Below are 25,762 nucleotides of genomic sequence, written 5' to 3'. Positions count from 1 at the left end.
TGCACAGAGACCACTAAAGCATTTTCCAGGGAAACAGGATAATTAGCAGTGCGGGAGATGCTGGCTGAAGATGGCATTCTGTTAGACATGGGGACGGTCTCATGAAACGGATGTCTTCTAGCAACGCCCAGGTCCTTCAGGTTATAAACCCAGGAGTCAAAGCAGCTGAGCTCCAGGTTGCACCCCCTTTGCTGGCCAGCTGGGGCGCTGTCTGTGGAAGGAGGGAGCTCGTAGGTGACAGGGTTGAAGAAGTTACGGTAGAGGGACAGGGAATGTTCCTTCCCGCCGGATATCTCGGAAAACGGCGTCCCTAGCTCCTCTCCTTTTCCCACCTCTCTGTCCGGGAAGATGTTTCGCCAGAGGGATTGGAAGAATTCGTCAAGCACTGGATATAAACGCCACAGCTGGAACTGTGGGTACTGCGTCATTCTGAGGATACAAGAAGGGAAACCTCCATTGCACAGACAAATCAGCCTTGTGGGGTTTCTACAGAGCCAGCTGCAGAAATATACACTGATAACCTCAGACACATTACCCAATATGCAGACCCATTCACTAGATAGGTCTGAAATGTGCAGTTTTAAAAGAAATACACAAGGCTGGCTCAAATGATCAAGCAGCACTCTTACAATGAGAAAGTGGCACTGTGGATCTGAGTTCTGTGTGGAGTTTATTCCTGCCTGAGAGGGCAGCAAAAAGCAAAAGCTTTCTTTCCCTTAGTACATGTCACTTTCGGTATGTTGAAATATTTAGTATCACTCCCCACCAACAGAGATTTATATATTGCATTTCTTAATAGGGTTTTTTTTTCTGTCAGTCTCTATTCTTGTTTCCAGATTAGAGTATTAACCACCGTGCTTAAAATAACAGCTATTCCAGGAAAAAATATCAACCAGCGATTCAGAGTTTCTGAAACAAACTGACCAACGTCAAAACTGATCAATGTAATTTCCATCTGTGGTTTGGTATAGAGATGTTCTACTTTGTAACTTTCTGTTGGTACAGAGGGAGTGGAAATTACTGATTTTACCACAAAACTATTTGGTAACTCCCAACTTTATAACTAAGAAAAAAGCTTAGTAACACTTGATACTCTTCATAAGTCTAGATATGAGAAATACTGCTACTTGACACACAAAGCTTCAGTGTATATGTCTTCAATGTAAGCCAGTCAGAAGTGACATGAAATAACTTTTCAGTTATGTCATGAGGATTCTTTATTTACTTTTTTGATATAACACAATTACCCTTTCGTAAGGTATTTAAACGACCTCAGTTAAAACACACGGCCATTGGATAATTCAAGATTCACAACAGCGTAAATATCAGGCATCGTATACAGGTCCGTTCTTTTGGCAGTTTGGAGACAAAACGCCTCCTCCCTTTTTAAAAGACCGATTTCATATCGCCTTTTACTCGAAAACACATCCTCGGGCTGGCGATGCCTAAACGTGTGTCGACTCTACTTCTTATACGCTTAACCGTGGTGGGTAACTAAGAAAGCCACCTAAAATCAACAACGGGAAATGGCTGTGGTAGAGGGGGCCTGTTGACGTCACCTCTGTGTATTTTCAAAGCAGGAGGGGATTTTTTTTTTTTTTTTGGTAACTGATAGCAACGACATACACGTATTCTGCCTTTCTACGCCTCGCTAAGTAACACCAACTCAAGCCAATGTGTTTGTTTTACGGATCAGAGCTAACGCAATGAGACAGATACTGAGCAAAGCGGTTTTCCATGCATGCTGCCATCCCTGTCAAGTCACCCACCTGACTCATTATTATTTTTTTTGCATCACTTCCTGCTGCACGAAAAGTGCTTAACGTTAACTTCATCTGTAGTCTGAAAAGAAAAGGAAAAAAAAAAAAAAACCGGGGAGAATCACATGTACTGAAAAGGAAGCCACCGCTCACTTTTAAAATGGACGTTTAAAAAAAAAAGGTAGGATAACTTTAAGTTACTAGATAACTTCAAGTAACGCTACAATACTGCACATTGGGAAGAAAAAAAAAACGGATCTGACCGAATCAATTCACAAAGGGACGGAGTTATATAACGTGGTCTAGTTTTGATTACTCGTAATGTTTTGTGTTGGTTTGCCCAAGCCAGACCCCGATAATGTATTGTGCTCCGTTTGTGAATCTTAGTACAAAAATATGTTATAAAGTTCCACACGCGGTTTTTTATTAAGGTGTACACAACCCCTGTTTTGTTATTAATGGTTTGTTTTAGTATATGGCCTTGGTGTGTGGGTGTGTGTTTTAAACAGAAAGCAACGGTGCGAGTAAAGTTAATTTCTTTTAGTCACGCTCGTTGCAGTGGCAGTCGCTGCTCAACCGCGTACCTTGTCTTCGTTTTATGCACCTCTGTATTATAAACGCCATTTTCTAATGAATAAATAACGATATTCTACTTGTGTTTCAGTGTTCGCAGCCTTAAGTGGTCTGGTTTTGTTGTGTGGTAGTTTTGAGTTGCTGTATAATACAAGACATTAATAATTAAACGCTTAGATGGCGTGAGCAAATAATTGCTGCGCAAAAATAATGTTAAAACGCGGACCGAAAAAAGATTTGTGTTTTGTTTTGTTTTTAGCGTTATAATTTGCTTGTTAGTTAAAAGTTCAGTTTGTTATCGTTAATTATTTTGGTGATACCATCATGATAATGTGACTGCATGCACAGTTGTAAGGCTTTTTGTCCCGGACAGGTTAAATAGACATATTGTACATTTTAGCTCATGTCTTAAGGCAGCTGCAGTTGTAAATTCAGTGTCAGGTCAGAATGTAGCAATTAATCAAGATCCGTATCCGGGTCTGGTTACGTTCCATTCAAACCTACGTGGTTACTTTTATTGATATTATTTCTCAACAGTGGATCTGCACACTCGTTGGCAAAGGAAATAGTCTATGTTTCCAAAAGTAACATATTTGTCATTATTATTATTATTATTATTATTATTAGTCGTAGTTAAATATGTGTTTTGAAAATAACAAACACATGCAAATTAAAAGCTCAAAGCCTGCTGACAGAAACCACAAGAGGCTGCCTATCTGTATTCTAAGGCTCAGTTCTAATAATTATACATCTTAATGTTGGTCCTGTCATAGTCTTTAAAAGCTGCATGTTTTAGTTTTATTCTCAACTCCAGGCGAGACAGCAGCAGAGATTTTAACTGCCTGGTATCAAACACCTTTTCTCTAACCATTGAAGGGGGGTGGTGTTTGCAAGCGGTGTTGCATCTGCAGTGCAGACAGACAGACAGGTGGTTTGAGTATTCACCGTTACTGTACTGTACCTCCTCTCACACTGAATGTAATGTATGGGGTATATTTTATATACCAAATCATTGGCCTGTTGGCTCTTTTAAAACAAAGTGTTTTAAAATACATTCCCAATGTGGTTTGCATGCGAGACAGAGATTAAACAGAATCCCGAAATGTTTAAACCTTGCTCTATAATCTTGGCCATATTTGCTTCTAACCCATCAGAATGTCCTCGATTTGCTTTGTGTAAATGAGTGCCGCATGTATTTGCATATAAAGCTGTACAGTATGCATGCTGCATTTCATTGCGTGTGGAAAAGACTGAGAAGAAATATTGAATATGGTATAAATATGCCAACACTGGAAACTTCCAGCTATGTAAACACTAAGATGACTGGCCTGCACATTACATTCGTAATGTTTAAACTGATAATACCCATTTGTGTTATCTATATACAGCGCTCCCTCGCTATAAGGCTCTCGGTTATAACGCGCCTTGGATATGCAACGCTCCTACAGCATGTCCCCCAGTTCCCTATACTAGTGATTCATGCAATATTTCTACAGTAAATACAGTACCGTTCAAACCGGGAACAACTTCTCAGTCTAACTTCCGTTTCTGTCTCTCCCTTTTGATGCAGTATCTGAACTGAAGAAAAGCTGCGCTGGCACTTTATAACACAGAGCATTTGTTTTTATAACTAAATAAATATTAGGCCTGTTGTCTTTCCTAATGCATTTACTTTTTTGCCGCGAGAGGAGCGGCGGCTTTCTCCGGGAGTCGAGTTTAACCTTCAGTTTAATATCAAAACTGTTAGCAATTGGAACCTGTCGACTGGGGGCCAAGCGAGGTTTGTATCCCAGCGGTATTTATTTATTTATTTATTTTATTTTTCTGGGTGCAGTGTAACTTGGATTTACGACCATGTTTTGAAGCTCTCAGCCTGGTTTCAATCTGTATTCTTGAGTCGCGGTTCATTGGTTCCTGAGTGAAATTCCAATTTTTTTTTTTTTTTTTTTTTCCTGCGTATCGTCTTTTAAATTAAAGTTTTAAAATTCTGTTTTTGACAAAAAATAACCCCCCCCCCCCCCCCCCCCCCCAAAATATATATTGCCTGTTTGGTTTTAAACAACAGAAGGAAATGATCGCTGCTTAGCTGTCCTGCAAACGCTCCGAAATGCAAGGACTGCCTGTATTTTTGTTTATTTATTTTGTCTTTTCTTTGGCCTGAGCTTGGCAGCCTGAATACAAGTCTGGCCAAACGTTTTGCATCACCCGGAATGTTAGGATTGAAACAACTGTGTGTGTGTGCGTGTGTGTGCATGAATTAACAGGATTTGCAAAACCCTAGTCTACAATATCTGTGAACCCTATCCGTTTGAATAATACACAGTTATGTAAGGAATAAAAGCTAGATATCAACGCTTGTATAGTTTTTAAGGTATTGAACATATTGCGTTATGGAGATATATATGGACACACCTTTAGGATGAGCAAGCTTGCATTTTTAATCAGGTCCTGTAGCCATCTATGTGACACAGGTAGCATCTACTGTACAGCAGTGCACTGTACAATTGCAATGCTACTGTAAGAGCAGTTTGAGGATTATTATCACAGAGTAGGTCAATCAAACCAGACATCATCTATTCCTGGATTTCAAAGTGAGAGCTGAAAGTCACGCTGTAGTTTAGCAGTAAAATGGTTTCCTTTCCTCATCGGATTCCTCATCGGATTGGCGAGAGCCGTGAGAATGAGGGGTCACTGCTGCACGCTAACAGCTGCGCCGTTTCAAACCGTCTTGCCAACTGTATTGCAGACGAGAATCAAAAGGCTGCATGTCTCCTGCTTTATTTGCAGTACTTGGTTTGAAAGCACTGGTCACGTCGTTTTGACACACATTAGGTGAACCGGTTTGTGCCTGAATGGAGTGATTTGATTTTTAATAGGAGAGTCGATTCATTCACAGTACACTATTATTATTATTATTATTATTATTATTATTATTATTATTATTATATATAGAATGTACATTTTAAATTTTTTTTACTTGTTATAACAATGACAATGTCGGGCCATAAAGTTTTTTAAAAATTAAGTGATCAACGAAAATAAAAACCCTGAATGGTATAGTATAAAATATGTCTGTCCGCCCTTTTGTCTGTCTGTCTGTCTGTCTGTCAGTCACCCTGTGCATGGTGCACATGATAACTGCCTTGATTTTATACCAGGCTTCATCACATGTGTGTAATACACGCTTGGTAGTTTATTGAGAGCATTCGAGTCTGTCTGTCTGTCTTTCTGTAAATGTGTCCTGCATGTCACCCCTTTTAGATTTTGGCGTATCTGGAAATCGGTATTATTAAATTGTGATTAAACTTGCCACATTGGTACGATTTAGCAATTAAGTGACTTCTAAGTGATCTACAAATGGGAGGTTGCAGTCGGGATCCCTGTAGGCTCCAGGGAAAATAAGAACATAAGAACATAAGAAAGTTTACAAACGAGAGGAGGCCATTCGGCCCATCTTGCTTGTTTGGTTGTTAGTAGCTTATTGATCCCAAAATCTCATCAAGCAGCTTCTTGAAGGATCCCAGGGTGTCAGCTTCAACAACATTACTGGGGAGTTGATTCCAGACCCTCACAATTCTCTGGGTAAAAAAGTGTCTCCTATTTTCTGTTCTGAATGCCCCTTTTTCTAAACTCCATTTGTGACCCCTGGTCCTTGTTTCTTTTTTCAGGCTGAAAAAGTCCCTTGGGTCGACACTGTCAATACCTTTTAGAATTCTGAATGCTTGAATTAGGTCGCCACGTAGTCTTCTTTGTTCAAGACTGAACAGATTCAATTCTTTTAGCCTGTCTGCATATGACATGCCTTTTAAGCCCGGAATAATTCTGGTCGCTCTTCTTTGCACTCTTTCTAGAGCAGCAATATCTTTTTTTATAGCGAGGTGACCAGAACTGAACACAATATTCAAGATGAGGTCTTACTAGTGCAATGTACAGTTTTAACATTACTTCCCTTGATTTAAATTCAACACTTTTCACAATGTATCCGAGCATCTTGTTAGCCTTTTTTATAGCTTCCCCACATTGTCTAGATGAAGACATTTCTGAGTCAACAAAAACTCCTAGGTCTTTTTCATAGATTCCTTTTCCAATTTCAATATCTCCCATATGATATTTATAATGTACATTTTTATTTCCAAATGGCATTGCTGCTTGTGACACTGTGCAGCACTGCCATGCGATCAGTGGAGAGCCACAGACTTAAACTGTATGACCACAATGGCAGCAGCTGAACAGCCCTGCGCTCCAGAAAAAAAAAAAGACGTTCATTCCAGGAGCAGCAGCTGGCATGGGTGTAGCTCTCCTGTGTAGCAGAGTACTGCATAGTAAAGCTTTAACACCACTGCTGCTGCTTGGAGCAAGATGCTGGCCTAACAAAGAGACATTGATTTAGGAACGGAACTGTTGAAGTGCAGGTGATTTTAAAAATGCGCAGTCGCGTCCTGTGAGATACAGACAGCGGTAACAGATCTGAAGATCTGATTAGGAAACGCTAGCTTTCAAGACATCGGGGGGGGGGGGGAGACATCAGAAACACCCCTGGAATATTCCAGATAGGCTGCTTGTGTCTCTCCCCCTCTCCTCCCTTGCACCTCTTAAACTGGAAAACGTTTCCAGATTGCATAGGGAAGGGTTTAGCCCTGCTGTCTCTCTGCAGACAGGGGTGCGTTTGTGAATAGTTAATGGAGCGTGTGGAGAAGAGAAACAGGCGTCCAGATGGAAAAAGTCTTGCAGGCTGCCTGTGCACAAAACCAGCTGTCCGTCTCTTTAAAGGGTCTGGGGTGTTTAATAAAAGAAGCACAGAGTTCTCGAAAGAAAGTGTTCCACTGTCGCATGCTGGCTAGAACTTTAGCAGCACCTGGAATTTTAGGATTGAGACATAATGTAAAACAAAAAACAACGTGAACATAACTTTAGAGCCTTTATTTAACCTCATGTATTCAAAAGAAGCTGTAAAATGATATTGTCATGAGTATGTCATGTTAGATTTTGAAATGTCACAGTTTCTTTGGTTAAGTGTATGTGGAAACAGGTCTGGTAAAAGATTAATCCCTTCTTGCCAGAAGCTTTGTTTTTCATTAACTCTGTGTTCTATCAATGCAATACCTTGCTTCTGTCAACCCAAAGATTTTAAACCTTTTCTCTTAATTATCTCTTAGGGTTAGTGTTTTAATGTTCTTACTCTGTTCACACAGGTGTTGTAATCCTTCGTTTTTCACAATGCAAGCACTGAAAGGAAGACCTGTGCCAGCGAGCACGGACTCCTGATTTATTGTGTTTTAGGGTGTTTGCGGTGGTGATGCGAGCCTCGCGGCAGGTCGTCCTTGTAAATGAGAAGAATCAATTGGCTCCAGATCAACTGATCAATTTGATTGATTGGAGTCCTAGGGTTACCTTAAATAAGAACCACCCCCGAAACGACTACTTGAGAGACAATACAAGATGTGCTGTCATGTGAATCGACTGACTCTTGAATTGTTCATCACGTGGCTAATATTTAAACTCTGCTGGTCCCTTTTTTGTGAGTGTTTAAAGGTGAACCTTACCAGTATTTGTATGCAGAGAATGAGAATGTTGGCACTCAAGTGTTCTATAACCCCTCCCTCACACACACGCACGCACGTCCAAATCAGTTTTCTTTGGCAGCCAGCAGGAAAAGGCGTGGCTGTCTCTGACAGCTGCCAGATGCTCCCCACACCAGCACCAGAAAGATCATGACAGCAGAGTGAGCCTGGTGACCCAAGGCAGGGTAAATCTGTTCACTGTCATTACTCCTGAGAGGCTGTGCTGAGGATTTTCAACAAGAGAAAAATGCACCTTTCAGCGTGATGCAACACAGCTACACCATTAAAATGTCTTTTCAAAGCACGTTTTGCATCACCTAGAATTTTAGGTTTGAGACATACTTAACAAAAACTTAACATCATGTAATCAAAGCAACTACAAAATGATATCGCAAAAGTTTACCGGAAGCCGTAATAGCAGTACAATACATGTTAGATTAAAAAATGTTACTTTTTTTTTTCGATTTGTCAATATATGGGGAAACTACAAAGTGGCGGTGTGTAATTCAATATGTTAGTGTAACATTATTCAGCAGGTTTCATTTGACTAAATGAAGCAAAATTTGTTTATTCTATAGGGTGATGCAAAGCTTTTGACAGTAGCTAAATTCCAGTCCTTTTTTCAAAGGGGTGAGCGCAAACGAAAAGGTTAATAAATAAGGCTGAAAAATAAGGCAGACTTATGAGGTTCTCGTGGCTCCGCTGAGTCTAATTCAGTAACAGGAATGCGTTGTTCCCTGGCGCTGTGGTAAGCTGTAATAAAGGGATGTAGCTCTGGGCAATGATTTATGCATCCAGATTATGGATTTCACCTGTTTTTCTTTTCACGCTGGAATTATTTTAAAAAAAGAAATAAACAAATATTAACTTTTTCTTCGCTCTCTTTTTCCACTGCAGTCTGAAAACCATTCAAAAGAGGAGCGGAGACGGTTAACGACAGAAGGACGCATTTTCTGTAAACAAAACAAACACGTTTCCAAGCTTGGGAGCAAACAAGCTGTCTGCTTTGAAAGCAACACGCTGTATATTTAATTAGTTTCGGGGGGGGGGGCAGGTTTTAAAACCGTATTCTTTAGATGAAGTTGTTCAGTGAATTTTCTGCTTGTCTTTATTTTAAACATGCAGCTTCATGCTGTTTGTCCTATTTTATTAAACATTGAAAAATCAAGTACTGTTGACACACTGGTATATATTTGGCAGACGCCTTTATATAAGAGGACTTACAGGATGCAACAAGTTAGGATTATAACAAGTTGTATCAATAATGACATACGGTTCCATAATAGATTAACTGCGGATCCAGTAATGTGGTGCTTGGGTCAGGCAAGTCCAGTGCACAGTAGGAGGGGTTATCTGTCAGTGGTCACACTGCCTTTACAGAGAAACCCAGATTTGTACCATGGTAAGGCAGCCACATCCAGGCTGATTTCTCTAACTGCTTTGAGGCCGTACGTTGCATGTTTGTTTCCATGCCAGCCTCAAAAGCCCTTAGCAGCATTCTGTTCAGCAGATGCGTGATTAAGGGCTGGATTTATATTGAATTATAGTGTTTCTCCACGGAGAGAGATGAAATTGGGCATGCGTGGAAACTGTCTGTATCTCACAGGATACGACTGCAAACCATCAGCAGTTCAGTTCCTTGAAATCGATCTGCAAGAGGAGGGGGGGGGGACAATCTCCATCATGTGCCAGTTTTCAAAGCTGGCTGAAACAAAGGGAAGCGAGCTGAAATTCAAACCAGGAACTTTTTGGAACCTCTTGGAAAGAACATTCTATTCTGACATCACAATCACAATTTTAGATTGTTTTGCAGCCTCAACTCCATTTGCCATGCTACTAGACTTAGTCTAGCAAGAGATTTTACAGTTAACATGCCTCAAATAAACGTTTCTAGCTTTTTGTCTAGCTTTAAGCCCAAGTGCATGTACAGTAGTGAGTAGGGGGTTACAAGAGGCCAGTAGTTCAGTATCATGTCTCTGCCATTTGAAGGTAGTGAAGGTAATTCTGGAGTTAGACAGGGTTTAACGCTTTATACAGTAGGGGTAGAACAAGGAAAAAGAAACTTTCGCTAACTAGTTACTGTTAACAGAGGTGTTTTGTTTTTTTTTTGGTGACAGTTGAAAAGTAATTTAGTCTGATACTCAGCCAACAGGATCTTTATCAGATTTCACCTGGGCTGTGTAGGTCTGTCAACAATGACGGCAAAGTCTTGAGGATAAAAGTTAAACAGGTTTCAGCTTTCTCCATTGTTCCCGGGTTACTGAGGACAAAAGCAGTTTAAGTCCACTTAACAATGCTGCACTTGTACTGTGACTGCAGTTGCTACTTTGAAGATGACAGTTTAGCTGTCTACCGTGCCAGTTGTGTGTGAAAGGTTTGAGGAGCTCTCGAGTCTCTTTCCGTGACAGTCCCTGGTTCTCAGTCCAGTTGTGTGAAATATTACCAGCTGAATACCTCTTTCTGATACCTTTATCAAGACTGGTTAGGGCCCAACCTGATATACAAGTCTTTAGGAACGCTTCCAGCACTGTACGGTGTGTTTTTTAAAAAAAATAAAAATAAAAAAAACAGCATCTGCAGTGGATTGTCATGTGCAAGTGTGACGGAAAGTGCTAAATCATGTTACGTCATCATGTTGAATTACATACCACTTTGTAGTTTTCCCACGTACCGACAAATTGAAAAAATTTGACATTTCGAAATCCAGCTTGTACTACTGTTCTGGCTTCTGGGAGACTTCTGCGAGATCCTTTTTGTAGTTTCTTTGATTTGCATGATGATAAATAAAAGATTCGAGTTAGGTCCGTACAGTTTTGTCTCGGCCCTAAAATTCTAGGTGACGCAAAACTTTTGATCATGGCTGGAAGCCAAGAAGCCAGTCTGGAAGCCTTTGAGGCCCGTGGCTAGTCCATTAACCCATGTGCCACCAAATAAACGTATACAAACAACACTGCTGGTCCTGTAGGCTGGTCCATTTTAACACTAGATATTATTCTGCTTGGTTTAAATGACCTCTCTGTTTACAGAGCACATTCCATGCACTTGAGTGATAAATTCACAAATCTCCTATGCGCTGTTAGTTCATAAGGATTAGCAGAGGAAGCAGTAGCAAGGGGTAATGTCATCTGAAGTTGCTTATTCTTGAGAAGATGGTTAAATTAACCAACGGCACCTTCTCCAATGAACAACTGCTGGCAATCTCACTCTGTAATCTCACTCACCTCCAACACCCTGTCCGTCAGGGGAAATATGATAAGATCTGGTTACTTTGAATTTCAAAGGACCCTTTGAAATTCGGGCTTTGGCCGGGTGTGGGGGGGCACCTAAAAGTACCGACACCCATTAACAGATCGCTGTAAGCAATGGTTACATACTATAGACCGGGGAGGGGAACCGCCCTGTGTTAAGAGGTATTAACACCTCGTCAAGTCGTAAGAACTGTCTTTTCTGTGCTTGGGACATGATTCCCTGCAGATATTATAATAACCCTGTTATTAATTGAAGAAAAGGACTTTGTGTATTTTCTTAAACATTGGAACTCGCTTTCTAAATCAACACCAGGTTGAATGTCCCGGCTGTTTCGTGGATTGTTAGAAGATTTGCATTAACATGAAAAGTACTGATACACCCTGCTGTCTCTCTGGGGACTCGGTGAGTCTGACCTTTTTAGGGTTCCATTTTAAATCTGTTTGAACTTCAACATGCTGTGAATCTTCAACAAATCAAAACTGGGAAGCCATCCCTGCTGTTTGTACAATGCAATACCGCATTGTGTGCGAGACTACGTGTGTGTGAGTGTGAGGGAAATCCATTAATATTGATTTAAATAGCCTTCCTCTGTACGCATCCCACTGTATACACAACCAGGCTGACCTCTAGAGTTGCATGTCTTTTGACATTTAGGAACAATTCTAAAAGTTTAATACTTAACCTGTAAACTGTTAATATATATATAAAGTATATATATATATACTCTTTGTCCTCATTTGAAGACAGGCTACTTTGCAATTTTTTGAGGCATGTTTAACTGGCATTGTAATTGCTACAGCTGTGAATAATTTCTCTGCCTTTTTACATATCCACCCTTGCTCTGGCCTCACTGCAGTCAGATACGCGACAGACTTCCCTGCGATACTTTTGCGATTTATTCTCCGTTATCACGTCATGTGTAGTAGTCTATGCATTACAGCCCTCGCAAGATCTGAGACTCCTAGTACAGAACAAATTAACTTCTGAAAACATTGGTTGGATTTTTCTGAAGCTCACAGTACCTGAGAAGTAAGTACACACGAAGTACTTTTGCAATGGTATCAGCTGCATTTTCTGTAACACCCTTGAATTGTAAGGCTCAGCAGTGACCTGTGGTCAAGTCCAGCCCCCCCCCCCCCCCCCCCACACACACACACATTTACTCCTCCGTCACCAAAAAGAAAGTCAGCCTTGACTGTAATTAAACTTCACTTTTTGTAACTGTCCCCATGTCAATCATTAACACTCGTGTCAATCTTTAGCACGCATCTCTCTCTGTTTAATTTTTAGTTCTTTTAAACCATTAAGTAAAAAAATCTATTTTGTTTGGGGGGGGGGGGGGGGGAATCGTCTTTTTTTATTTAATGCAAGAAACCTACATTTAGATCTCGGCGTTTTGACAATTTCGTTGACACTTTCTTGGGCAGTAAAACATTTCCTCGGGAGCTGCCAGATAAGTGTTCTTTACACAGCTGTTGACACAATGGCCGTTTTGTACTTCTAATCTTTGCATTAACTCTTACCTACTGGAGCTTAATTCTGTACTTTTTTTTTTTTTCTCCTGCTTTTTTTTCTCATACGGATCATTCAGTAAAGCAAGTCTTTTTGTTGCCGCTTATCGTGGCACCGGTGAGTACGCTCTGTACTCCCGCACAAGTAAGCCATCAAAGGGATAAAAGGCCCCTCCACGCAATTCATTTTCCCCTGGGAACAGCAGCATTCCGAGATGGATTCCCGTTTGCGGATTAGAATGCAGTACTGAAAGGAGGAGTGTTGTGTCTTTTCTGCCTGGGGTGAAGATAGAAAAACTGTGATGTTTGGGTAAGGCGATGCTATGCAAAATGACAGTACACACTTCCTTTATTACAGAGATAATAATGTAGCACACACCCATGATACTCTCTCAAACGCATACACCAGCGCATTTGTGTTTAAGGGCCAATGTGATTTGAAAGCGCTGGTAGGCGTGCTTGAAGCGTTCAACATGATTTATGTTCCTCAGAACGAGAACAGATAACACTGATTCTGCTATGTCAAGTGTTTTTGTTGAGTGAGTGTGCATTTTGCCCAATCTAAAGCTGAGCCTCTTTGTGGCTTGGAACTCGGTTTCAGGCAGGGGAGACTTGGGGCTTGTGATTTCGGCAAAGTTGTCTCAAACTAGGTCTCTGTTCCTGAAAAACTGGCTTTGTGTTCCAGATGTGTTTTCAGATTCTGTTAAACTGCAGAAAAGGGGAACAGGGAATTGACTTTACAAAATAAATGGTATTAGAATTGCAAAAAAGGAGTTGACCCCAACCCTGAACAATTCTGTCCTCTCTTTGGAGCACAGCATTTTTTTTTAACCCCTTGGTTTTATCCATGCATAGCACTGATAGTCTAATAATATATACAGCTATAGGGACTGTAGTACCATCTCAAGGGAAACGAAGAAAACAACAAAGCATGTGAACTATCCAAACTCAAAAAAATAACCTGAACAGCTTCCAAATTGATCCTGCAGTTCAGTTTTACAGGAAATAAAATTATTTCATTAAACATATTAATGCACTGTTACAGCAAAACCTAACGTTATTTATTTATTTTAATTAGCAGCTTAAATAGTGCTTTTGACTGAATACAGTTGATGCTTCTCAGTTCTTTCTGTCTTTCTTTATAAACAAGAAACTTACTGTACCAGTGGGACATTTACAAAACACAGTTACATTTACCTGTACAGGTTTTAAGCAGACAAGACCTGCACATTATGCCGGATTCCAGAGTAGACAGATTCAGGATTGTAGAGGGGATCACATCATTCATTTCAGTAGGGATTTGGAGACCCAAAAAAATCATGCAGCATTATACAGAATGCCGGTTTATAAAATGGGGCTGGATCAGACTTTACTTCACACTTTCTGTTTTTTAAATAAGAAAGGAGTTTGTCTCCTGGAAGCAAGTCTTTACCCCTGTAGGTTTTGGAAGAGGCAGGCGATTCTATTTTTAATTGAACAGCAGAAAATGCGGAACCAGATTTTCACTCTCTTCGGCTGTGTTGCCAAGTCTGTGTAAGCTGAATACTGCTTGGCTTCACAGGTAATAAAGGAACACGAGAAGTTCCTTTGTGTCTGATAGTTAGAGGTTTGCTTATTGAGTGTTGCAACACCCTGCATTGTTTTTTTTTTTTTTTTTTTTTTACAAGATCTGCTTGACTTCACCTTTTGTTATCTGTGTTTCAGCAAGCTATTTTTAAACATGACAGAACATTTAGATGCTCTCGTCCACACAACATGAGTCATAAATCGACTTGCTAAAACAACTCGACTGTTTTACTAGTAAGTCATTCATTTTACTATACCATGAGGCCAACATGACCTTTGTTTACCTCATCTAGCTGCTGTAGTGGATATTTTGAATACACAGCCATACAGGGTGACTTTTATGTTCCTGTTCTAGCTGGTTATAGCAAGAACATTCACAGTCCCAGAGGGCCATTCCACTCGAGTTTAACAGGTACAATGAGATTGTTTCTTCACGGTCTGGATGGAGGGTTCGTTGTTTTCATTAAACGATTTAGAACAGGGTTGGAACAAAGTCCAGGAGTGGAACGGACCACTTTGGGCTCCCCTGCTCTGTTGCTGGTCTATGACTTTTTTTTTTTTTTTTTTTTTTTTTTTTTTTTTTTGCGAGTCTTGGTGAATTTGGTCTGCCCTTAGCATTGGCATTCACAAATATCAGTAAACGGAGCATCTCTATAGCTACCGCGTGTGTACAAACCAGTCGCTAAGATAAAGGCTTGTGTCTAGAGGCGAGGTGGAAACCCAAAGGAGATGCGCGATTTATTATGGGGAAACTAAACCTTATAGTGTGGGCAATGGGAGCTACATGTTTTGGCTGAATAGAACACCTGTTCGTCCCACCCCCCCACCCCCCCCAGATGCTTCGGGGAGAATTCCTCTTGTGGGTGACCCTGTCACACTACACACTATATAAATCGAACACCTCATTGTAGTGCTGCACAATAGGTGACAATGAAAGCTGGCTGGTTGGTGTAACTGCTGCACTTTGTGGGATCGCATTCCTGCTGAGCTTGTTGGCCGAGTTTCTTGGAGAGGTCTGTTGGGAGCTGGGCTGTTTGCGCTGGAATGATTTCATTCTTCAGAGAACACAAGGCTCAGGGGTTGGGTTTCATGTTGTGCAGAGGCTCGGCACAGGGATTGTTTCACGTCTTTGCAATTTACTAACTAGAAGACAGGCTTGCTGCCGTTTTGTATGTTTGTATGTGGGATTGTTTTTAATTACATTTAGATATTTCTTGGTAGGTGTATTCTGAAGAAACACGTCTGAAGGTAAGTTTTGTCTTTTTGTACAATTCTTGGGTCATGTCTGCTTTCAAAATGCATTGGCGGTTGGTTATTTATTTATTTATTTATTTATTTTTTTGCAGAGGGTTTGTACTTTAGTTAATACTTACTTACCTGCAATGAAAACCCCTCTCTGGGTGTGAGAATTTCAATTTTCACTCAGTAATCCGTGATAAAGAAACAATAGGCACTTGTGTGTGTGTGTGATAATGTTATACCACTTTGTGCTTTTAATTAGGCATGAAACAACTTCTAAAAAGTCTCATGCATTTTACCGTTGGTGCCTCTCTTCCTTTTCTCTTACTGTTTTAAATGAATTGCAGGTGTGGCCTGTTTTAATCATGAATTAAATGAGACAAACACTAAGTTTGTGTATTTTTACAATTTTCCAAAAAGCAGTTCCAGTGCTTTTGGTTTCATATCCACAACCGATCAAAACGACAGAAGCAGTGGGGTGTTCTAACACATTAGCACACTACTGTGTGTGTTATAATTGGGGCTTCTGATTTTCGGTGTTTTACTGACTTTCCTACTCTCCTTTTAAGAATCCAGTTCATCCCTGCTAAGCCATTCGTGTCTCTCAATCACAACTGAGAAACGCATCAGTAGTGAAAATTTGATTTAATTTGTGTGTGTGAAACAACTAAATTTGGATTTTTTCATTTGCAAGCAGGATGTACAAACAAGGTTGTTAATAAGTGACTAAAGTTTATTAAAACTATAGTGAAAGAAAGTATTTTATGCTGGACACGCTTTATTGCAATCGTTGTGCATAACTGTATTTACGTAAAGATGAATCTCTTCTGCTTTTAAATGGAAAAAGAAAGACTGTGTATATAAACCCCGTCGCTCCCAGCACTGTATTGTTTCGTTTAGCTTTTGCAGTTTGTGTTTCAGCAGATCATGAATCCCTTGGTGATTAGCTGCCACCCTCATCTACATTAGGGTGACCGCCGGGAGTGTTGGCAATGCAGGCAGCCCTCGAGTGGCACGTTGAAGCGCAGGGCGAGGCTGTGTGCTTCTGTCTTGAGATCCTGCTGCTTCTCGTTGGAACACCAGCATTCCTTGCCCTCGAATCACAGGACACTTGTGCCCGCGAGTCAGCTGTTAAACCAGCAAAGATTAACACAGCAGCTTTGTGAGAACAGGGCTTCACTTGGAGCCCGAAAATGTCTCCTACTCCTTCTGTGTACGCACCCAGCTGGGTTCTGACTACACTGCCTTGAGCAGGTACACCTGACTTTCTGTGGGAAAAGGTCTGTTAGGTTCTCTTTAATTCAACTGTAACATACTTGAAACTTTGGTATGAACCCCATACCTGGCTATTTTTACTATTTGTATGTTTCCCTTTGGTCACATACTAAGATAACATGGCCTGAATTGTCATTTGTACACAGATGATACTCCAACCTTTGTCCGCACAAAACCTGATATTGACGTTGCTGCCTCCGTGCTTGCTGACTGCGTTTCTGATATACAAAATTGAATGTCACCTTTTTTTTTTTTTTTTTTTTGCATGCAATGCTGTAAACCTGTTCGTGGATGGTGTCATGCTTGAGTTTAGATCCAAAATGAAAAACTTTTAAGGATTAACTTTTGAACCTCATGCCCAGAATAAGGCATTATTTTTCCACCTTAGAAACATTGCTAGGCTGCGACCTATGCACTCTGTGTCTGTAGCTGAAAAACTGGGTCAGGCTTTTCTTTCCTCACGGATAGATTATTGTTTAAAATTCTTCTTTTAAGACTCTGCATGGTTTGATTACACAGTACTTCTCTGATCTTTTGTCTGTTTACACTCGCTCACGCAACCTTTCTATTTTATTGGATGCTCATGTTACACTCTTGCTACAGTATATTAGCAGTTTGAGAGGGACAACTAGATCTCCAGGCTGCTATTAAGTGGCTAGAAATGGTCGTCTTAAGTTGGAACAGTGTGGGTTAATTAACGCATGGTTACGTCTCAAGTAAATGTATTACTGTTAGCCTGAGTGAGAAGATTTCATTCCCAGAGGCTTGATCCCTTTGGCTCCTGTTTATGATCCGGATTGATTATATGGGAAGGACATCCTTAACGGCAAAGTTTTGGTCCGATCTAACCCGAGTCCGGTTTCTAGGGATTTTGTTTTCTGCTCAACAAGCTAAAGGGTTTTCTGTTAAGCCAGTAAAGTTTTTGGTGTCGGGTCTGTGTGTTGAAACGTGTACTCCTTTTTTTGATTTGTAATACAAATATAAAAAGATGATTTTGTTAGATTCAAGTGAAGCAAGATTTTTTTTTTTTTTTTTTTTTGGTTATTGCCTAGGTCAGGGGTGTCCAGTCTGTCACCGTCCTGGTGGGCCATTCCACTCTAGGTTTAACAGGTAAAATGAGTTCATGAGCGACTTCAGGGACTGGATGGAGGTTTATTTGGGTTAGTTAAACAATTTAGGACAGAACTGGAACAAAGACCAGGAGTGATTTTTGGCCACCCCTGGCCCAAGTGAATTTAAATGATGACCTGATTTTTATTTATTTTTTTAACCTTTTTTTTTTGTCTTTTTCAGATGGTCGGGTGGTTCGCTAACATTTTCAGTAAGGTGGAATCCTGAAGACTTCAGAATGAGGATAGCTCCACCCCATCCTAAGTATTTCTCTTGGACCTGTATAGTCCTCCGTAGGAAGGAAGCTTTCCCAGCTGTTATCCTTGTTTCTTTTTTTTGATGACCCGTGCTTTGTGGGAAACCCATTTCTGGAAAAATAGAGGTCGACTTCAATAGGGCCTGAGGAGAGATTTTTCTAGAGCTGTTTTATCCAAGCTTTGCCTTTTGTAAAATTTTCCAGATTTTTCCTTAAAAGAAGCCGGGGGGGGGATAAGGAGCAGGCTCCTGTTTCTAGAACAATCAACGGCTTCACATTTTAGAATTTTTTTTTTAATTCAACATGCCTTTCCAACTTCCTGCCTTCCCCTCCCAAAACAAAATGCTGCTGAAGATGGTTAGATGAGACTAATTCAATATATATGTTTTAAGTATTTTCTTTATTATATCATTCTTATTTTTCAATTTCAAATTCTGTAAACTGCGTGACCATGCTGTTGTCCAAGGGGAGGTACTTGATGCTTTTCGTATGCGTGCAGATGGTAGTTATGGCCTTGATGTATCGCGAGGGCTACCGAAAACGGGTAGCATATTTCCTGGGCGTATTTCGGAAAGGCGGGACTCCTGCAGCCATCGCCCAAGGGAACCTCACCCACCCTGGGGACGTCTATGCCAACCTGAGCCTCATCGTCAAACCCTCCTTGCGCGAGGAAGATCTGCCATTCTGTCCGGAGAAATCGCCCCTGATCAGTGAGTAAAGAGGCGTTTTTACTGTAGCTCCTTCAGATGTGCAAGGAATTGAGCAATGCTTGTTCAAATGCTTTCTTCTTCTAAAACAACATTTGATAGAGACTCAAGTATCACAACGGCAGCTGAGCTGTAGTGCTGTTTGTTTAGCCTTCGTTTGACCCCTGCAGGACGATTATACGATTATTAAATACTCAAGTATCCAACACAATGTTCATTTTGAGATGAATTCAGTACAGTATATGATGATTTGTTGATTCTTTAAGACACACGTGCTGCTGTAGGCAGTACCCTGATTTAGCCTGTACAGCAAAATGCTTTATTTCAGTGACTCGCGTGGAGACGATTGGGAAGATCAGAGCACGCTAGACAGCTTGCTCATCTGTTTTGCTGTTTGCTTTTAATAAAAGCTGATCCCTTCCAAGCAGATGTTTGGTTGGATTGTCGAGACAGGAACTGCTGCGTGAGGATGGGGGGGGGGACTCTCCCATCAGCACAGGTTCATGAGGTATAGGGGGTGTAAGTGTGGGTCAGTATGATTTGTCAATATTGGGGGGAGTGCAGAAATGGTGTAGCTAGTGCTGGAGCACAGTGCTGACACCACAAAACTAAAACGACTCATTTTACCAGCACTTAGGCCACACCCCAGGGGATTGGGATGGGCTTTTGGCAGCGCAGTGCTGAGTTCAGCGTGATGTCGCGGTGGATCTGACTGCCTCATTTACAGAGCAGTGAACAGCATTAACTGCAGTCAGCTGTCTCTAATGGGGCTGGCTTGCTTGCTTCCAGGCTTGTCGTTGCATAACTGATCCCTCCCTGCTGGGCTCTCAAATGAGTCATTCTCCAAGGCTTAGTAAATAATGAATCTCGTAAAGTGCAGCTGGTTCATTAGCTCCTTCAGAAGAGCATCAAGCCCGCTTTTGAGATGAGTGGATTCATTGTGTGTGTGGTCATTTTGAAGGTGGAATAAATCAGGTGTGCAGAATTAAATATCCGTATCATTCCTGTATATTCAAATGTATCCTTCATGTTGCGTCGTTTTCAATTCTTTTATATATTTTTTATTTACATGTTTTTATATCCTTTAGAAATTGTCTTGTTTTGAATTCTCATCCCAGCACTGTTAATATTTTTTAAATGCAATTTAAGATCTACTGTAGTTTTTGTAAATCGACACTAGTGTTTTTACACACTGACCACTTCCTGTTTCCTGTGGTGTTGCCCCCGTCCCCCCCAGGCGGTCCATTCAGGGTAACGTTCCCTCCTATGCTGACCATGGCCGAGGTGGAACAGAAAAACTTGTTTGTGAGTGCCGGGGGACAGTACAAGCCGCCGGACTGCGAGTCAACCCATCGCACGGCCATCATCATCCCTCACCGGAACAGAGAGCACCACCTGAAATACCTTCTCTACTTCCTCCACCCCTTCCTGCAGCGGCAGCAGCTCAACTATGGCATCTACGTCATCCACCAGGTACTGCAGGGGGCGCCCTGCTCTCTCACACACTCTGAACACTCTTAGGGACCGCAGTTCGAATGCAATCGAAGGAACGCAGTTTTGAGGAGGCGTTCTCTTTGCAGGTGTTTTTTGTAAAACGTTGTTGTAGAAGTCACTGTGTGCTCTTGACCCCCTCTTATGGTATAAAGGTGTCTTCTCGCGAGTCATTCCGTCAAGTGCAAAAGCAGGCAACTCTCTTATACCACAAGAGACTGGATCTGCATTACGACTCTGGCCAAAAGCTTTGCATCACGGTACAGAATTAACTCATTTAGCTTCATAAAGTGGAATGAAACCTGCTGAATAATGTTACGTTAACATATTGAATTGCATACCGCTCGGTAGTTTTCCATATACTTAACGGAAAACTGACAAATTGAAAAATGTGATATTTCGAAATCATTTTATGGCTTCTGGTAGACCTTTTTGCGATATAATTTTGTAATTTCTTTGTTTTGCAATACGGGAAATAAAATATCTAAATTATGCTCATCAGTTATTTATTTCCTTTTTTTTTAAATTGTCTCAATCCTAAAATTCTAGCTGAAGCAAAACTTTAGGCCACAGCTGTACATGTTAACTCCTTTGTTGTTGTACCATGAAGGGTTGGGATCAGTGGTGTTGAATGGGTCTGCTTTTCCTTCCAGGCTGGGAATTACACGTTTAACCGGGCCAAGCTGCTCAACGTGGGCTTCAAGGAGGCGATGAAGGACGAGGATTGGAGCTGCATGTTCTACCACGACGTGGACCTCATACCGGAGGACGACCGGAACCTCTACACCTGCGACAAGTACCCCAAGCACGCCTCCATCGCCATGGACAAGTTCAGATACAAGTGAGTCCCGCGCTCCTCTTAATTTCAGCAAAGCGTACTGCAGCAGCACGCTTTGCTGAAATTCCAGTTCCACTTTTCTCAATTAGTTACAATTACGCTGCAGTCATTTTTATAATTGCATTATCTACAAAAAAAAAGGAAGAAAAGAACTACAAACCTCCTTTCTCCCTGTCCGACAACACCATCATGTAATGCATGTGACAAGCTCTAGCTTGGGAGGCTGGATTTAAAAATAATAATAAATCAATCAATCTTTGTTTACTTTCATAGCGGACCACCATCACAAAGTGCTTTTACAAGATGAAGAAAATTCATAATACTTTAAATACAGAGAAATGCATAATACATGATATACAGCGATTAAAAAAAAAAGCATAATATATTAAATACAGTGAAAAGTGCAGAATACATGATAGTAGCATAATACATGAAATAGTAGCAGCTAGACAGCAGTTAATAGCAGATGTCAGGCTTAAAGAGCATGGAAAGCAAGAGAAAACAGGTGGGTCCTAAGAGCTGATTTAAAGCGAGCGACGGTGGGGGCATCGCGCACCAAAGCTGGGAGAGAGTTCCAAAGAGTCGGAGCCATGAAGCTAAATGAGGGGTGGCTAAGCATTGCTACAGATACAGAATTGAGCGTTGCAGGGCTAAGAACTGGCGTTTCTAAGCTGCGTTTCCTCTCTGTGTTCCCAGGCTGCCTTACAAGACCTACTTCGGAGGAGTGTCTGCCTTGACCCCGGAGCAGTACATGAAGATTAATGGCTTCCCAAACAACTACTGGGGCTGGGGAGGTGAGGACGATGACATTGCAATCAGGTGAGCCCCGGCCTCCACACAGCTCAAACGACCATCCACATAGTAATCTTTATTTTTATATAGCGCCTTTCATAGTGGACCACCATCACAAAGCGCTTTACACGGCAGGAAACTAGGGTGTGTGAACATCAGCTGCAGAGACACTTACAACAACGTCTTGCCCGAAAGACGGAGCACAGTGAAATGACTTGCTCAAGATCACTGTGTTGCATTGCATTGTATTGTAAGGTGTCAGAGTGACTTTAATTACAGTAGTGGGTTGCCACTGTGAGAAGCTTATTTTAACAGAATATTGCCAATTTGATCAGTGGTTTCTTGGAATTGATTGGAATTGATTTTACAAAAAGGGGTGTGAAATTATAAAACCGGAACTGACCCCAACCCTTGCTTGTGCCTTTACTACTGTATTCAGTAATGTACACGCGAGCTGGACGATAATTCAGTTGGATCGATTTCACTAGACGAGATGGGGTGGTGAGACAAAGAGCTCCTTCTATGGGACAGTACAGCTGGCTACTGCACCATTGTGCCCCAGTGACCCAGATAAGACACACTCTTACTCTATTTTAAGTATACGATCACATAGCTGTTTGAACTCTCTGTGGTTTTCCAGGGATCTGAAATTAAGAGGCATCACCAGAACACAGTCTGTGTCTGCTTGCTGGGATTCTCCTTTGTAAACTAAATGCATACTGTGTACTCATTTAGGGTAAAATATATATATATAAATATATATAATGTGTGTGTGAACATAATTACTATCTTTTATTTAATGTAACCAAAGAAACCACAAAATGGTATTGCTAAAAGTCTACCGGAAGCCACAATAACAGTACAGTAGTATTTCATGTTAGATTTTTAAAGAGTCACATTTTTCAAACGGATGGGAAAACTACAAAGCGGCGGTGTGTAATTCAATATGTTAACGGAACATTATTCCAGCAGCTTTCATTCAACATTTTAAGAAGCAAAATCAGTTCGTTCTTTACTAGGGTGATGGCCATAGCTGCAGATCCGAAGCAAACAAAGCCTGCTGTATGCGGAGTCAGTGATGCACTGATCATGCACACTGGAGTGGATTCAGGGAGAAGGTGTTCTCAGCATGCCTCCCGAGGCAATAATTAGGAGCAGACTGAAGCTGCTTGCTAGTGTTCCTGGAACTCAAACAAGGGGAGCTGTTGTTGCTGTGTGTTGATTTACACCCTGCTTGTGAAGATGCTGTGAATGGGATGCCGGGCGTTCTAGTACTTTTGTGAAATGCTCAATCCGTTCTTTACGATTTCCCTGATTTTAATTGTGGTTTATTATTATTTGACTATTCTCCGGTGATGTGGATAAACTGCAAATGATAAAGTTTTGCATATTCCTGGACAACGGCTGTTTTGCATGCAAATAATGTGGGAGGCTGAGTGGTGCAGTGGTTATAGAAAAGAGCGTTGTTGTGAGCGGCTCTGCAGCTGATGCGTGGCTCACACACCCTAGTCTCTGTAAGTCACCTTGGATAAAGGCAGCTGCTAACTAACAACTAGTAAAAACTAGGCAAGAGAATAATGTTGGGATTGTGAGAATCTAGGGATAGAGGTCTGACCAGCTGAACACACATCCACCAGTGTTATATATTATTGACCAAATATCTGAAATTCTCACAGCTAGAGGTTTTCATGCAGGTAGGTATGTAAAGGATATCAATGACCATTTCTGAGGTGTTCTAATACATGTGCACACGACTATGTGCCCTTTCAACTCTGCTAGCCTCACCCACTGTACATGCAGACAGCTAGAGCTTACAGAGTTGAAAGGTTACTGTATATCTATGAAACCCTTGGTTGTTACAAGTTTATACAGAATAGAATTTAAGAGTTACGGCTCTGTGTTTTACCACATCTTTTCCAGTAATCCGATTAGGATATTTTACTGTCAGACATTCTGGGTCCTGTACCGGGCCAGGGGAGAAATCGCAATGTTCCTATAGAATTCATTCAAGGGCCAGAGCAATCTAAGTTGGGTTGCTAAGTTCTGCAGTCTAGGTCGGCTTTTATAGCGTCTTACACTGCCGTTGCTTGACAGAACCTCCCTGTAGTGTTGATATCTGGCAATGCTTGTGCGAAAACACTATGTATACAGTAACTCTGTCTGTGTGTGTCTCTCTCTCTCTCTCTCTCTCTCTCTCTCTCTCTCTCTCCTTTTTGTCTTTCTTTTTTTCACTCTCTCTCTCTCTCTCTCTCTCTCTCTCTCTGCAGGGTGGCGCTCAGTGGCATGCTTATCTCACGACCCTCTATACAGGTGGGGCGCTACAAGATGATCAAACACGAGCATGATAAAGGCAATGAAGAGAACCCCAAAAGGTAACGACTTGAAAATTCAAAGTATCTGCACCCCCCACCCCCAGCTTCGCTCACCTTTGCACATAGTCGATGCAAAACAAGCTGTAGATTGAGCGGCTTGTTTCAATGAAGACCTACATGTATTCTGGTGTCTTGGTCTGAAAGCAACATTTAAGCTCTGCTTTAGCCCAGGGGGAAAAGCCAGAAAAGCAGAAGCTTCCCTGACTGAGACTGGATTAACACTCCTTGCTATAAAAACCGATGGCATGCTGGGTATTTAAGTCATACTGTAAATGTTTACCAACTCTGCCCACTAGTGGACACAGGGGTGTGCTGCATGATCATTCTTAAAACGTCTTTCCAAGCCCAATCTGCAGTGTTACACTGCATTTACCTGGCAGTCACATTAGTTTTGCTCCCAGTAAAGGATTGAACACACTGCATAAAGCTGCGTTGCAGATCAGAAATATTTATTCTGAAGATCGCTCGGGTGAAGTTCAAGAAGGGGATGTTTTTACTTCTCTGTTTTTATGTTTTATTGTATTTTTATTTTGTTTAACAATTCACCAATTTGGTTAAAATTAGAATGCCTTTTTAAAAAGTGGACATAAAAAAATTAAATATTCTAGAATTTACTGGGGTTTTTTTTTGTTTTGTTTTTTTCATTTAACAAGATATTTCGCAGTGAATAAAAATATAGCCCTACCCATATCCAACCCTGAGCAAGTCAATTCACCTCCTTGTGCTCCATCCTTCAGATGAGACATAAAACGAACGAGGTCCTATTGGAAGTGACTCTGCAGCAGCAGCAGCAGTGGTTGATGAAGCAGAGTTCACCCCCCCTAGTCTCTAAGTTTGGATAAAAGCATCTGCTGAATGACTAATTTATTAATAATGATGTCAAAACTTTTTTCACTGATTTGTCTCTTGCAGGTTTAACCTGTTGGCGAAGACGAGACGCACTTGGAAACAGGATGGAATGAACACGATGGAATACATAGTGCTTTCTAAAGAGCTGAGACCTCTCTACACTAACATCACCGTGGACATTGGCACGGAAAAAGGGTTCCATCCCAAAACGTGAACCGGCCTATAGGGCGGTGCCATACTCTATTCAACCGCTTGAGGACACCTCTCCTCTCATCACGTTTTGATACAAAAAACAACTCCGATTCCTTGAAACTTTACAGGCACTTTAATTGAAACACAATAACGACAGACCAGAGTCTTTTTTTCCATGGTAGAAACGCCTTTTTTATTTGTATTTACATTGGGTTTTTTTTCTCTTTGACACGGATGTGCTTTTGCTAGAAATTTTGTTAGACGTGAATTTTTCTGGAATGAATGTTTTTGACCTGATATTTTATATAAATATATATTCTTGTAATCACCCACTATGCCTGAAATTCTCTCTCTCGCTCTTTATCTTGTATTTAAACAAAAAACGGACGCATCAGTCTGTGCGATGTTCCAGATCTGTCGA

General features: G+C 41.1%; 1 protein-coding gene across 3 annotated transcripts; it reads left to right on the top strand.

Annotated features, from left to right (window-relative positions):
* Positions 1-1,648: 1,648 nt before the first annotated feature.
* On the top strand, positions 1,649-25,553 carry LOC121298694 (beta-1,4-galactosyltransferase 3-like). 3 transcript variants are annotated; one of them, XM_041225882.1, is made up of 7 exons: positions 1,649-1,941; positions 18,028-18,810; positions 20,045-20,280; positions 20,952-21,139; positions 21,833-21,955; positions 24,196-24,300; positions 25,213-25,553. In XM_041225882.1, exons 2-7 carry the CDS (start codon positions 18,552-18,554, stop codon positions 25,361-25,363), a joined length of 1,062 nt encoding a protein of 353 aa, XP_041081816.1. In that variant the 5' UTR covers positions 1,649-1,941; positions 18,028-18,551; the 3' UTR covers positions 25,364-25,553. The 3 variants fall into 3 exon arrangements, with proteins under 3 accessions (XP_041081816.1, XP_041081818.1, XP_041081817.1); XM_041225884.1 differs by lacking the exon at positions 1,649-1,941 and adding an exon at positions 4,093-4,113; XM_041225883.1 differs by lacking the exon at positions 1,649-1,941 and adding an exon at positions 15,189-15,468.
* Positions 25,554-25,762: the final 209 nt, after the last annotated feature.

Source organism: Polyodon spathula, chromosome 24 (genome assembly GCF_017654505.1).
Source record: "Polyodon spathula isolate WHYD16114869_AA chromosome 24, ASM1765450v1, whole genome shotgun sequence".
Lineage (NCBI taxonomy): Eukaryota > Metazoa > Chordata > Actinopteri > Acipenseriformes > Polyodontidae > Polyodon > Polyodon spathula.
Note: the sequence above shows the minus strand (reverse complement) of the source record. Positions and strands in the feature narration are given on the sequence as shown.

Excerpts from the sequence above, each read along its gene's own strand:
- LOC121298694 (XM_041225882.1), top strand. The coding sequence starts at position 18,552 with ATGCTGTTGTCCAAGGGGAGGTACTTGATGCTTTTCGTATGCGTGCAG. Across the intron at positions 21,140-21,832 it reads ATGGACAAGTTCAGATACAA|GCTGCCTTACAAGACCTACT; the intron begins GTGAGTCCCGCG and ends CTGTGTTCCCAG. Across the intron at positions 21,956-24,195 it reads GACGATGACATTGCAATCAG|GGTGGCGCTCAGTGGCATGC; the intron begins GTGAGCCCCGGC and ends CTCTCTCTGCAG.